Source organism: Manis pentadactyla, chromosome 1, assembly GCF_030020395.1.
Source record: "Manis pentadactyla isolate mManPen7 chromosome 1, mManPen7.hap1, whole genome shotgun sequence".
Lineage (NCBI taxonomy): Eukaryota > Metazoa > Chordata > Mammalia > Pholidota > Manidae > Manis > Manis pentadactyla.
In genome coordinates, this window is record NC_080019.1 from 168200297 (window position 1) to 168213981 (window position 13685).

The following is a 13685-nucleotide window of genomic DNA, read 5'->3' on the forward strand; positions in this document are numbered from 1 at the left end:
GTGCCTTTGGTCTGGTTGATGTGAATTGTGCATTTCCATACAATTGCTACCATCAAGTAGCTGAAGGCTGATGGTTAAGGTGGAAAAAGAAGAGACTTGTATATATAGGAATTAGGATCACAACCATTGGGAGGATTGTTAACTGTTGGATGTTTTAAATAAGTAATTGACAGAGAAGGGAAAAAAAGAATGAGAAAAAAAGTGCAGTTCAGATCATCATCAGATTAGTGATGACAGGACTGCGATGCAAGTTTCCCAAATCCTACCCCTGGATGATCCAGCTGCTGTTTTATGAAAAGCTCGAGGATTCTGTGAAGTTGAAGACCGTTGAAGAAATGACTATCCTAAGACCCTGGTGTTGCTTGTCACTAGGAGTCATCTTGCTCTGCTTGAACCTCGCTGCTCTGAGAGGATTCAGGCCCTTTGATTGTATTTCTTTTGCTTTGTTTTTTATTTCTTTGTGTACTGATGCATTATTCTCAGTTGTGCTGAGATGTAGGAATGTCTTAGGAAAGTGTGAATGATCCAGTGATGAGAAAGATGGCTCACAAGATGACTTCTTTGAAGCCCTTGCGTGCACCGAGCATGATGTCGTTCTTTCATCTTCAAAACAAATTAGGCCTGAGTTTCATGGGCAGATGTTTTGCGTTGCTGGTTTGAGTCTTATAAGATCTAAGAACGAAAAATGAGGCACACGAACATATTTATGGTTCTTTCCTTAGGATATAATCACCAACAGATGAGTGAAGCACAAAGGCAGAAATCTGAATTTTACAACCGCACAGCCTCTGAATCAAATGTCTACTTGAACAGTTTCCATTACCCAGATCACAGCTACAAGGACCAGGCCTTTGATACCTTAAGCCTAGACAGCTCTGATAGCATGGAGACCAGCATATCTGCTTGCTCACCTGACAATATCTCCAGGTAAGATATATTTATGCATAAGGTTTCTGGTTTGGAAATCAACCTGCTGATTTCAAAAAGTAAAGCTGTTGATTTGGGGCAACATATATGTACAAGCCCAGATTTCTGAGACATGAAATGCCTACAATGCAGGAGAAGGTTGGGTGTCTTGACATCCTTTAAATCCTGTGTGACTTAACCAGTCAGACATCAGAAAATCCATTTTTCTCCAATACTCTATTTCTTTGCATCTCAGTTCACAAATAATCTGTGCTTCAAAATTTATGGGCCTTTCTTGGTTGACTCCAAGCTTTGTTAGGCGTGCTTTTGATTAAATGAAGAAATAATTTCCAACAATAGAATAAGAACTTTTAAGGATTTCTTATGCTTAAGCTTCATTAAAAGGAAAGCTTTAGCTGTTCTGCATTTTAAAATTTGTAAGCATTTAACCATTCACATTTGTGTTGATACTTAGAAGCAAACTAAGGTGGTCTTCTGGAATTACAGCCACAGGCACATCTGAAATGTAGATCTAATCATGGGACCCCTCCTCTTCAGAAGCCTTGATGATGCCCTAACACATTTTGAATAAAGTCAGACCCCAGAGCCTGGCATTCTAGATCCAGCTCAAGTCCCCATTCATTGTCTTCTCCTCATATACCTCACAGAAGCTCTGATTAATTGAAAAGGCAGTGAATTCCAAGATCTCTGTGCTTTTGACCATCTTGGTCCTACCCCTGGAATCATGTGGTTTGTTCATTCATTCATTTATAGGCTCTGTCATGCCACAGATTCTTACAGAGTGCTCTGTTGTCAGTGGTGGGCTAGAGTTGGACCATACTGGCTGGCATGTTCTAGCTGTGCACATCTCCTCCTAATCAGTGATGATGTGTTGGTAGTGTGAAATAGGCCACAGTGGGAGTATTTACTCCATATAAATTGACATTTGCTTAATTTTCAGGGCTTTTATTTTCCTTCAGAGAGCTTGTTGACCAGCATACCACTGTCTACAGTCAGTTCATCCTTTCATTGATTTATTCCCTCAACCTGTGCTTACTGGGCACTGATAACATCTCTGCCATCCCCAGCCTCCCACTGCCATCTGAGCTTGGAGAAACTCCCCTCATCTTTCAAGCTCATATAAAAGCTGGAAAGTCATTAAAATTTCTCCCCTTAAGGCCTTTTTCTTCTGTTTTTTCATTTCACTTAATGTTTTTTTCTAATAGGTCATTGATCACATTATAGTATAAAAGTTTTTCTTCAATAATTAATTGGTAAATTCCTCAATATCAAGGAGGAAGTCTGATAATCTTTCGGTCTCCACACCTAGCAAAGATCTTGACATATAGTAGGTATTAAGTGTCGGCTGGATAAATAGGAGAAGTAAAATTGGCATACTTTCAATTTTGATATTTTTCTGTGTTCAATCTATATTTTAGTTGACTTAAGAACTATTACGATTTCAACCCAAGAAATCCAAAATTCAAAAAATGGAATTGAGGACACATCAGTCTCAAATGAGAATGTCTAATGTGATAGTTGCCATGAAGCGAACTCCCCTCTATTGGAATGAAGTCACGGGCTGGGAGCAGGAAAACTGTGGTCTTTGTGCTTGACCTGAGAACTTTAATCTTGTTGCTCGAAGCAGGTCAAAGAACTCTCTCAGTCTCAAATTGTTAGTCTGCCAAATGGAGAGATTGTTTTTTGAATACAAGGGGATGATGGGCGTTTAAAGCATTTTGAGGGAAAATAACCAGTGTGTAAGTATAATCTCTTTCTTTACAAAGGTTTGAATAATTTGCTCTCTCCCCACCCTAAAAATAGGAGTGACAGAGACAGGAGACAAGTAATGTCAGAAAGCTATACTTAGCTTTGTGTTAGTTGATGTTTCATAAATGAAAAGAATATGAAAGATGCAAATGTAACCAGACATTATAGCCAGGACATTTTGTGGGGGAAAAGAACAAAAAGATAGGTGCTCTCCATTCAGTGGGAAACAAGAGTACAGTGTGTTTTAATTCTGGCATCAGTGGGTGAAATATTAATATTCCTGGAATATATCCTACCAAAGAAGGGAAGGAGTTCCTAAGCAGCCGTGAGAACTGCCTTGCTGCTTGACTCGTGGGAATGACCTGAATTTAAGGAGGGAATATGTAATAAAGAATAAAGGTGATTGTTTTTGCTGCCACCGTTATTTAATGTTTGAAGGGCTAGTATTTCACTTTATTCAGTGTTACAAGGTGCAGTGTCACACTCTGTAAACAATTTAATGTGACGATTTGGGGAAAGATACCTGAGTGTGTGGAGTGGTCTGCTGGGAGTCAGACCGCTTGTCCCGCCGGAGACGCCCCAGTGCTGCGGGCCGCGTGGCCCAGACTCTCCAGCCGCGCCGGCCGCACCCAGAGCAGGTGCTCCCCGGGCATAAAGCCTGGCGCTGTGCGTGACTCCTCACAAACGGTAGTAAACTGACCGGTTAAATGTGGTCCTTTCGAGTAAGGGCACAACAAAAGGGAGCAGCTCAGCAACCCTTCCGTAACGATGAAAGCAGGGATGAAAGTCGATGTTAAAGAAGGCGCCAGCCTCGTTCCCCGTTGTGGCCAACCGAGAGGTACTGGGTTCCCTCCCGTGCTTCTCCGGCGTCTTGTACTTAAGGCATCCTTTTGGAAACATCACACTCCTTTTTTGCTCTTCCCAGATAACTGCGAACACTTTGTAACAATATTCCTATGGTGAACTCTTGATAGCTTACCTTTTTTTTTCTTTTTCTTTTTGAGCCATCTTTAATCAATTAATACTCTGAGCGTTTTCCTATCTTGATGTTCTCCATTCTCCCTTCCCGCCACTTCTTCCCCTCCAGAAATTAAAAGTCAACATGCGTAACGCCGAATTATCTCTCCCCAAGCCCCCTCTCATATTTAGTGGTGGAAAACAGCAGCAGGCCTTCAAGGAGGGCAGGAAATTACCTAAAAAGGGACCACTTCAATTACGCTTAACCAAGCATCAGAAAGTTCAGATCTGTACACTTAAGCACAGTGACCAGCAACAATTTAATTTATTTTACTTGCTCACCCAGTCCCTTTTTCTTAGTTTCCAAAGGTAGAAACCGAGAGTGGTTCTTCTGAGCATGCCAGATTAAGAGCATGCCAGCATTATTGTAGAGCGATCATTCCTGGCAGGTGCTTATGTTTAGCTGTGATCATTTTCCACAGTTACTTCACACAGGTCTGACTCCGTGGTGCTAGCAATCATAGATAACCAGTCACCACAGTGAGAAATTTGTACTAGTATTTACTTCATTGTGCTGTGAGATCCTCTGAATGTCAGGAAACTGAAGCCAAAGTCGAAGATGCTTACAAAAAAGAAAGAAAAAAATGTTTCTCTTCTGTGCCACCACCGACCTTAAAAAAATTCATGCAGTCCTAGAATAAGTTTGTATTCATGATGATGGGAAATCGTATGAAAAACATCAGGAATATGTGTGAAAGGAACTATGTTTGCCGTGTATATGATGACAACACATCCTTAATGAGAATTTTTGGAAGATAGCTAGAAAGAGAAAAGACTAAAAATTTTCTCTAAGATTTTTAAAAATTATGCATTAAAATACCATGAAATTATATGTATATTAAAGAGGTAATTCCATGCTGAAATTCTAGCAATATAAATTTAGTCTCGTGGCTTATTATGTCACAAAAAGCCATTTGTAAAATTATAGAATTACACAGAGTTGTGGGTACATTTCCCTTCTGCTTTTTGTTGAGACATCATTTTTGTCCATCATAAAGTTACTTGAGTCAGACAATGTGGTTGCTTTCTCAGCATCATTACTTATACTGTAAAGAATATAAAACTAAGAAAACAGGTATTAGGTCTTAGAAAACAGAAACTGAGAGTCAATTCTGAGTAAAATCTACATTTCGCTGAAATTACTGATTTGGCTAATAGAATGTAGTGTTCTAAATACCACTTACAGTGACACATTTTATTACTGTTGCCATTACTGATTTACTAAGCCCTGACCTTGTGCTTCTACTTTGAGAAAATGTTGGGGAAGTTGATGGCTCATTATAGCTTAAACTCCGGCAGTCGGTGGGGGGCAGGGGTCAAGACTGGGTATGGAGGTCAAGGAAGAGCAATCTGTGGCTGAAGTTGGTGATAAGCTGGTGATTTAACCACATATTCAGATGCTTGCTAATCCCTTCATTTTAGGCAAAGGTTTGTGTTCTGCTTTCTACCCCAGTGAACACCAAGTGTATGCATTTCATTCTGGGGAGTTCTCTCAGAAGAGTAGAGAAAACTTACTGAGGGGGCAGCCAGCCGTCCAGGGAACCAGGTATCAGACCATGTGAAAATGGTTAGGAAGTGTTATAGAAGAGAGGGCTTGTTCTATTTTCCTAATACTTAAGGAGCCACTGAGTAGAGAATGATCAGACCTTTTTTTATAAGGAGTAACAGTTTGCTTAAACTGAAACAATATTCGAGAACATTAATTGGACCATGAATATTCATGGACACTGGCTCTCCATTGAGTGGCTGTATCAGCTCACTGAAGGCAGTCTTAGAGAAGCTGTATGTGTCTTTATGGAGAATTTTGGTTTGTTTTGTTTTGTTTGTTGCCTATTTATTTCTTGTATGGCAGTGTTCCTGTGTGCTTTTCTTTCTTTTCATGTATTTGCCTTTGCCTCTAAAGAGAATTTGCCTTAAAAAGCAAATTCAAATTTTGCTGAAAGTTACTGTTCAGCACCGAAAACCTCAAACCTGCTGTTTAGATTCCTTTACCCTTAATGGAAGTTTGGGTTTTCTTTATGAATATAATTTTTACCAAAGTTGGTTAGATATAAAAGATATCTTCAGTTGACAGACAAAAATAGCAGAACATGACTCAAGTAAGCAAGTGGGCAGAGCTTGCCATCTTTCTGCCGTTGACTTAGTCATTAGCATTCTTACAGCAGGGACACAGCAGATCAGAAGCTTATGCCTGCCTTTTGAAGGTCGGAAGTTGGAGCTAGGAAACAAAGTACTACTCCTCAGGGTGGGCTGGAGGAAGGGATGATGAGGGTCAAGCATTACAAAGCTTCTGTTCAGTAACTTCATACTCTCCCTTTGGATGGGAGGTGCTAAGCCAAATGGCACTGCATCTGCTCACATTTGCACATGCCATGGACAGACAAGCCTGGACTGCTCCCTAAGTTGCTATTGTACTTGGGTTTGCTTTTCACTGTAGGTTTAATTCTGACAGAAAAAAAAAGCATCAAATGGTGGCAATTAAGTATCACAGATCAGCAAACGTTCTGCTGAATAGAAGGGGTTTACAGATCAAGGAAATGTTAATATCAACAAGAGCAAAAGTGTGGCTGTAGAGAACAAGTAGGTGTCCATGAATAAAAGTTAATTTTTTAAACAAAAATAACCAAGGTAGTTTTTCAAGCATAGAAAGTATAGTTTTAAAATAGTGGTGACTTTAGGTGCCTAAAAGTTATGAAGACATGAAGTGGTAAATGTTAACGTGTACTTTCTATCAATGTTTTCAGGAAATCCAGCTCATTTGGAGCAAAAATTAAGACATTTATGGGAACATTACCAAATAAGCTAACAGAGTATAACTGGCAAGACATTAATTAAAATACTATAAAATAAGTAGAAGACACCCTGAAAAATTCTATGAAATGAACAGAAATATTTAAAGATGAGTACATATTTGAAAACTTGCCCCCAGGTTATGCCCAAATTATAAATATATTGAAAACCATGGACTGAAAATATTTGTTTCTAACCAAGTTATTTCCAAACATTCACTGGGATAGGTTTCACATGGCTTCAAGGTCATACTTAGACCAGTGAGTGGAAGTTGTAGGAAGACAGATTTTTGATTCAACATAAGCAACATAAGAATGCTATCTAAACAAGAAAGGAATGGACACAGCTTCCTATAACTAACAATGTTCAGGCACAAGCGACATGAAAAACTGGGCATGTTTTAGAAAGAACTAAGAGGCAGATAAGGGTTAGACTGTTAGTGAGTTTGTTTTTAATTGGTGGGTTTTTAAGACCTGTGACTTAGTGAAATCCAGTGTGAATTGGAGACATGAAATATAAATATATGTGTGTGTATGTATGTGTGTATCTAGTGTCACAGCCAACACTATAGAATATAAGTACAGTTTTGTGCTATTATATGACCTGCATGTTTTTCTCAGGCTTTTTCATTTGAGCTGATGCAGTTTGCCCCATTTCCATCCATCCAGTTGGCTATTCTCAATAAAGGAAATTAAGAATTTCTGCATGAAAAGTAAAGATTTTTTTCTTTAGTTCTTTCTGGTTGAAGAAAACATAACTTCCCCTTTTGTACTAATAGTTCATGGAAATAGAAGAAATTGCCACATTTTCTCTTTCTCAGAAGAAAACACCTGGCTAAAAATTGACCCATGGTAACCCTGGGAAGTAAGGCCTAATTGTTAAACTTCTAAAGGATCCAGCATGCCTAAGGATCCAGCATGCCTAAGGTTGTCCCTCTCCTTGAATGATACATTTTGTCATGGGACTGGCAGTACTTATATTTTTTAAGCCAGTTTTTGTAGAACAGTTTTAAGTTCAGCCAAGTTGAGAGCAAGGTACAGTGATTTCCCAGACACCCCTGACCCCACACATGCAGAGCCTCCCCCATTGTTAATACCCCTCATCAGAATGGTACACTCTTTGTCTTACAAAGAATGGACCTACACTGGCACATCACAATCACCAAATTACACATATATCCCATGGTTCACCTTGGGGTCCACCCTTGGTATGGTACATCCTATGGGTTTGGGCAAATGTATAATGACATCTCTCCATCATTTCATATAGAGTGTTTCCATTGCCCTGAAAGTCCTCCATGCTCTGCCTATTCATCCCTCCCTCCCTCTCAGCTTCCCACTTCAAACCACTAATCTTTTTACTGTCTCCAGTTTTGCCTTTTCCTGAATGTCACATAATTGGAGTCATACAGCCTATAACCTCTTCAAATTGGTTTCTTTCACTTAGTAATATACATTTAAGGTTCCTCCATGTCTTTTCATAGTGTGAAAGTCATTTCAAACCTTAGGTGTCATCTCCATGGAATTTTGGTGATAGTCTTATTGGTCTGACGTCTCTGAACAATTAAACTAATGGGAAGGACTAATGGGAACATTGCCAAATAAATTGACAGATTATAATTGGCAGAAAATTAATTGAAATATATAAGAATAAATAGAAGACACCGTGAAAAATTCTATAAAATGAACAGAAGTATTTAAAGAGGAAAGGACCCCCACAAGCCATAATTTGTAGACTTTGGAGGAAGCGTTTTGAGAACACACTTCATAAGATTTGGCTTTGGTTGATTTATTTATGAATGAAGCGCTTTACTTTGGCATCATTTTCCTTGCCTATGTTCTGTCTCCTAGACTGAGGCAAGTCAGTACCCCTACAGTTCTGAGACTTGAATTGACTTGCTGCTTCAGGCCAGTGACTCTCGAAAGTAACATTCTTTAAACTGTATTTTGTCATACACCTTTCTGGAACCTCTGTGTGTGTGTGTGTGTGTGTGAAGAGACATCAATCTGAAACTATTCTTAAAAGGCTTTTGTGTTTTATTCAGTGCCAGCACTTCAAATATTGCCAGAATAGAGGAAATGGAGAGACTTTTGAAGCAGGCTCATGCAGAGAAGACACGGCTGCTTGAATCCAGGGTAGGCTTAATATCTTTATGCTGGAGGTCAGCGATGTGGTGGTCAGAATACCTTGCACTGGATATCAGGAAGCTGTCCTTCGGCTTCAGTAAGCAATGTGACCTTGGAGTAGTCATGCAGCCTTTCCTGGCCTCATTTTTCTTACCTGAAAATTAAGAGTATTAGAGAGAGAGATGATCTCTAAGGCTCTTCTCTTCCCTACAATATATATAGTGTTGACATGGACTGAAATGAATGCCTTGTGTCACATTTTCCCTTTGGTGGACACTCTGCCTGCCAAGCAGCAAGGAGGAATGTCATTATTTTATTCTTGCTTCCTTGCCAGATAGTGTTAACTGCACTATTGTAATATTAAAAATCCCACATTATTGTGCATATGTTTCAAGCTAGAATATGAACTTCCTTAGGAATCCCCCAAATTCCTTTGCATCCTGCCTTAAAGGGCACCTCCTTTCCTCTTCTAGCTTCCCCATGTGCTTCCTCTGTGACCTTCAGCCAGGAAGCTGCAGAGCAACAACAGGAATCGGAAGGCCCCATGGCCATCAGTTAGAAGACAGAGATGGAAAGAAGGGCTAAAAGTCATGACTGGTGTGGGGTGACAATCTGTGAGCCTTTTTATTAAAAATGGGAGGGTTATCATCATCAGTATGAAATGACTGAATATAGTCAGTCATAGCTGGATTTTCACTTAATATTCCATTGCTGATTAAACATTGTTGTTGCATTTCTACATAGGTTGATTTTGGAAGCTATGTGAGACGTGATTATGGGTATTTTGGTCTAGGTTATGTATTGTAAGAGCCTGGGCTATAAAACCAAGAATTGTCCAGGGAGTACTTTCTTTTTGATATTAGTTGGAATCATTCGAATATAACCAGTATGTCTTAAAATTTGTTCTGCATAATGATATTAGGAAAGGGAAATGGAAGCCAAGAAACGGGCTCTGGAAGAAGAAAAACGACGCAGAGAACTCCTGGAAAAACGATTGCAGGAAGAAACTAGCCAGAGGCAGAAGTTGATTGAAAAGGAAGTAAAAATAAGAGAGAAACAAAGGGCACAGGTTGGTCGCTAGTCTGGATGGATTGGAGTGGGCTGCCCCCTGGTGGTCATTCTGTAGAAGCTGGTCCTGCCGCGTCTGAGGATGCCTTCTTTGGCAGTGCGCATTAGCCCTTGACGGGGCTGTAACTAAGAGAAAGATGTGCATCAGTGAGCAAAATAATGTGTGTTTATTTCAAAACTCACTGGCGACCTAATAACCAAATGACACGTCACTCTAGCCATGCGTGGAACATTTTGATGGGTGAGCCACTTTTTCTTCTACACATTTTTTGGAGTATATTTAAAAGGAGGATGTTTTTTGAGCAGCTTTGAAAAATTCAACTGGATTCACTACTGAAAACAAATACAACACCCAAACTGAAGCCTTTGGTTAAGGAGGGGAAGAGGTTCTATTGGGCCATCTTTTGGAGGCAAACATTCCTAAATAGGATAATGTTACCAGCCCAGTTTCTTGGTGGTGGTGTTAGTGTTTTTTCTCTTCTAACCACTATATTGTCACACATGTCACCTTTGCTACCCCCATCCACACACGTGTGCAAGGCTGCTGAACTCAAGCAAACTGCAGGAAACCACCCACTCACTTACCTTTCCATCTTGATCATCAAAGAATTTGAATCTCTGACAAGAGCTGCTTGCATATTTTGTTTTCTGAGGAACTAAAATAAAGTTTTGAGTACCATGTAATTTAAAGTTCCAACCAGTTTTGCCAAGGCTTACTAGACTTAAACGTAAAAGATACCATTTTTCTTTTTCTTCTGCATTGCTGGCAGTTTGACTGCACAGCCATGAGAGACTTTGCTGTGAGGTATAAGTACATCTGTGACATCTGTCTCCATACAAAGCGCCACAGAATCAAAGGAAAAATATTGAAGGAAAAGTAAAACTTGTTTATTTCATTATGCCAAACTTCTGCCAAAATTTGATTCACAATGAAGGTCATCTGTGCCTTTTTGGTATCTGAAGTCAAACCAAAGGACACAATTCTGTATTAATCCTAATTACAAGGTTTGCCTCCAAGTATATGATTAGGTCATTTTCCCCCAGGCAAAGTGGTGGGCTTATTTAACAGAATAAATAAAACAGCATTTTAGAAGTATTATCCATGGTGATATGTGCTTCCTAGATTAGAGGAACCTCTACTCCAGCCATCATAAAATAAAAGGCTTCTTTGTACACCTGTTGTCTGATCCTAACAGTTCATCAGGCACAGCTATGATGCCTCCTCTTACTCTTTTGAGCTTCACTTTTAAGCACATACATCTCTGCCTTCCATTTCTATCAGAGTGTGTATGTAAGCCAACATACAGCTTTGGGAGATCTTGCAGAGGTAGTTTTTACTAAACCATGTGCAGTCATTGATTGTTTAAGGAGAAATATTATTAAGTTGTGGCAGGGACTTTACAGGGGAGGTGTCCTCATCTGTAGGAAGCAGCTCAGATAGCTTCATGCCTCATTTCTGCTAGTTTTAAGTTCCAAGTATCTCTTTTAAAGTTAAGATTAATGACAGTTTTCCATTTCCTCATCTTTCCATTTCAAGGAATAGAATCTAGTTTCTGAGTTTACCCATTCCCATCCTTTTATCATAACATCTTTCTTAAAATCCTATCTACTTTTTTAGATTCCAAATGATAATGTTTCTCTTAAGTTCTCATAATCACATGGGCATTTTAATACTTAGGTTTTTCAGCTCTTTTTCACTTCTAAACATCTGTGACCTGAAGCCAAACAGAAGATTAGCTAGAGATGAGATGGGTTTGTGCTTTTGCAGGCCCGACCTTTGACACGCTATCTGCCTGTCCGGAAGGAAGACTTTGATTTACGGAGCCATGTAGAGACTGCTGGCCACAGTATTGATACTTGTTATCATGTATCAATCACAGAGAAGACCTGCCGAGGATTCCTCATAAAAATGGGAGGAAAAATTAAAACTTGGAAAAAACGTTGGTTTGTTTTTGATCGAAACAAGCGCACATTCTCTTATTATGCAGGTAGGTGATAAAAAATTGTAAGTGATATATTCAAATCAGGAACCCTCTGTTAAAGAGCAAAGCCAATAAATTCAGCTTAAATAGGTAAATTGGTAAGTAATAGAATTAATCCCAATATTAGCTTTATAGATGTATGTTGTTTTCTATTCAGATTATAAGGTCTACATGCTATGGATTTCCTTTCCATAAGGAATTATTCCTTTTCAAATAATAAAAATTGTGTTTAAAAAGTATGAGTTAGTCTATTCTAGTTCTGAAATAAGCTCAAGACCAAGTAAGTAGTAAAGGAAATGAACTTTTTGACTAAAATATTGTCTTTTAAACCACAATGCCAGGAAAAAAAAAGGCTTCTATTTATTTATTTATGGTCATATATGCCCTATTTAAGTCACACAGTTAGACAGCCTTAGCTGACAGTCGTTCAACTATATTTTATAAGCTAGAATGGTCATTTAAGTACAGAGTAAAGCTCATCAGTGAACTAGTAAGTATTTATTAATTGAATGAAATATTGTTGGATTCTTTAAATGATGGAGTATAAAGAACATACCCCATGAGCCTTCTATAAATATAGGAAGATCTGTGGAACTGGTGTACTTATTAAAAAGTCTCATATTTTATGAAACATGTCCTTTACCAGCACAAGTATAGCTCGCTCTTTCCAACTACTGAAGTGGCATACTGGGGCATATGAGCACACTCTGCATTGGGATACTGTATCAGCATTTATGAGCATTGTCAGGATTTTTATGAAGTGTGTCAATGTCATAAATAAAAACATGACAGAATTTTAATCTGTAGTATGAGGTCAGGATATGTTTATGAAAAGAGGTGTGAGAAACCAAGAAGCATGTGGAAGCAGAGAAACACTGGCTCTGGAGCCCCAGAATTGGGGTGAGGAGAGGGTGGGGTGCCTGCTTTCAGTTAGGTGCTCTTTGGGGTGAGGGTGTGGGTTCCAGTTAGAATAGTGGGTAGTGGCCTAAAGCAAATACCTTAACCTTCACACCTTCCCTGCTTGTCTCTCTCGGGCTCTCTGACCATGGGTTTTATATGAGACCGCAGAGACATTCTCTTCAGTTAGAACAATAGAAAAGATGCCTACTTAATAAGAAATGACAATATAATGTCTGCAAAGTGCACAAACAAACCTTTGCTGAATGCTAGTCTCCACAGACAGCCTCACCCAGAATTTTCCAAAAATAAAAATTTTAAATAACTTCAGACAAAACAGCTTCACTCTTCCCTGTGCCTCCCTTTCTCTGGGAGCCTCCTTTCCTCTTTCAACTTCAGCAGGGAGTGGGGTGGGGAGTGGTTCAACGCCCCCTGCCTTCTGACCATGTAAATGCATTTTTCCAAATTTAAGCTATTTGGTGACAGGCTTCAATTTTTTTTATTTTTTATGTTAGGTATCAAAGCTTTTGGTATATGAGTGATTTCCAAGAGCTGTAATACATAAAACAGACAAAACTTATGAATTCAATTCAGTCCTTCAATATTTACATATTACATAACTGACCAGTGAGACTTACTTGGACAAATGCTGCCCATTTGGCTCTGTTTACAGCCATCATCAGCTTTGTCTGCTCTCACCCCGAACCCTCCCACTCTTTCCCCAAACACCACCAAGTGCAAAAATAGATCTGTCCACGAGAAGTCATGCACATTGCAGTTCAGGCTGGACTTGATCCCATAGGCGCACGCCCCGTCAGCTTGTCAGTGAGGTACATGGCTGTGGTATGTGTGCAGCAGCTGTAAACACGAGTGTTGAAAGGACAGTCATAGGTCTGTGTTGATCGTGCCCTTGACCTCTGTGCTTGGTCTCCTGGATATTAACTGGTTAACCTCAGAAGAATCTCTAAAACAAAACCAAGGCAAAGAAAGTATGTCTGTAAATTGACAGGATAATGCTATTAAAACAGAACAAATAGCATTATCTCATCAATTTACAATAGCATTATTGATTCCTTTAGTTCACCACATCCTGGTAAGGCCTGCATTTTTCAGAGGTCTTTCTCATACA

General features: G+C 39.3%; 1 protein-coding gene and 1 long non-coding RNA gene across 12 annotated transcripts in view; one reads left to right on the forward strand and one right to left on the reverse strand.

The window, feature by feature from the left end:
• Positions 1-13685, forward strand: part of PHLDB2 (pleckstrin homology like domain family B member 2) — a 215119-nt gene that overhangs the window by 197253 nt on the left and 4181 nt on the right. For all 11 annotated transcript variants that reach the window (XM_057502499.1, XM_036933125.2, XM_036933126.2 and 8 more), the window contains 4 exons: positions 723-927; positions 8528-8618; positions 9532-9678; positions 11446-11665. In XM_057502499.1, coding sequence (XP_057358482.1) covers positions 723-927; positions 8528-8618; positions 9532-9678; positions 11446-11665 — 663 coding nt within the window. The remainder of the gene's footprint in view (positions 1-722; positions 928-8527; positions 8619-9531; positions 9679-11445; positions 11666-13685) is intronic.
• The window catches only part of LOC130683825 (uncharacterized), a 29806-nt gene continuing 24747 nt past the window's right edge, over positions 8627-13685 (reverse strand). Inside the window, exon 3 of the long non-coding RNA XR_008997825.1 lies at positions 8627-8763. This is a non-coding gene — a long non-coding RNA (uncharacterized LOC130683825). The remainder of the gene's footprint in view (positions 8764-13685) is intronic.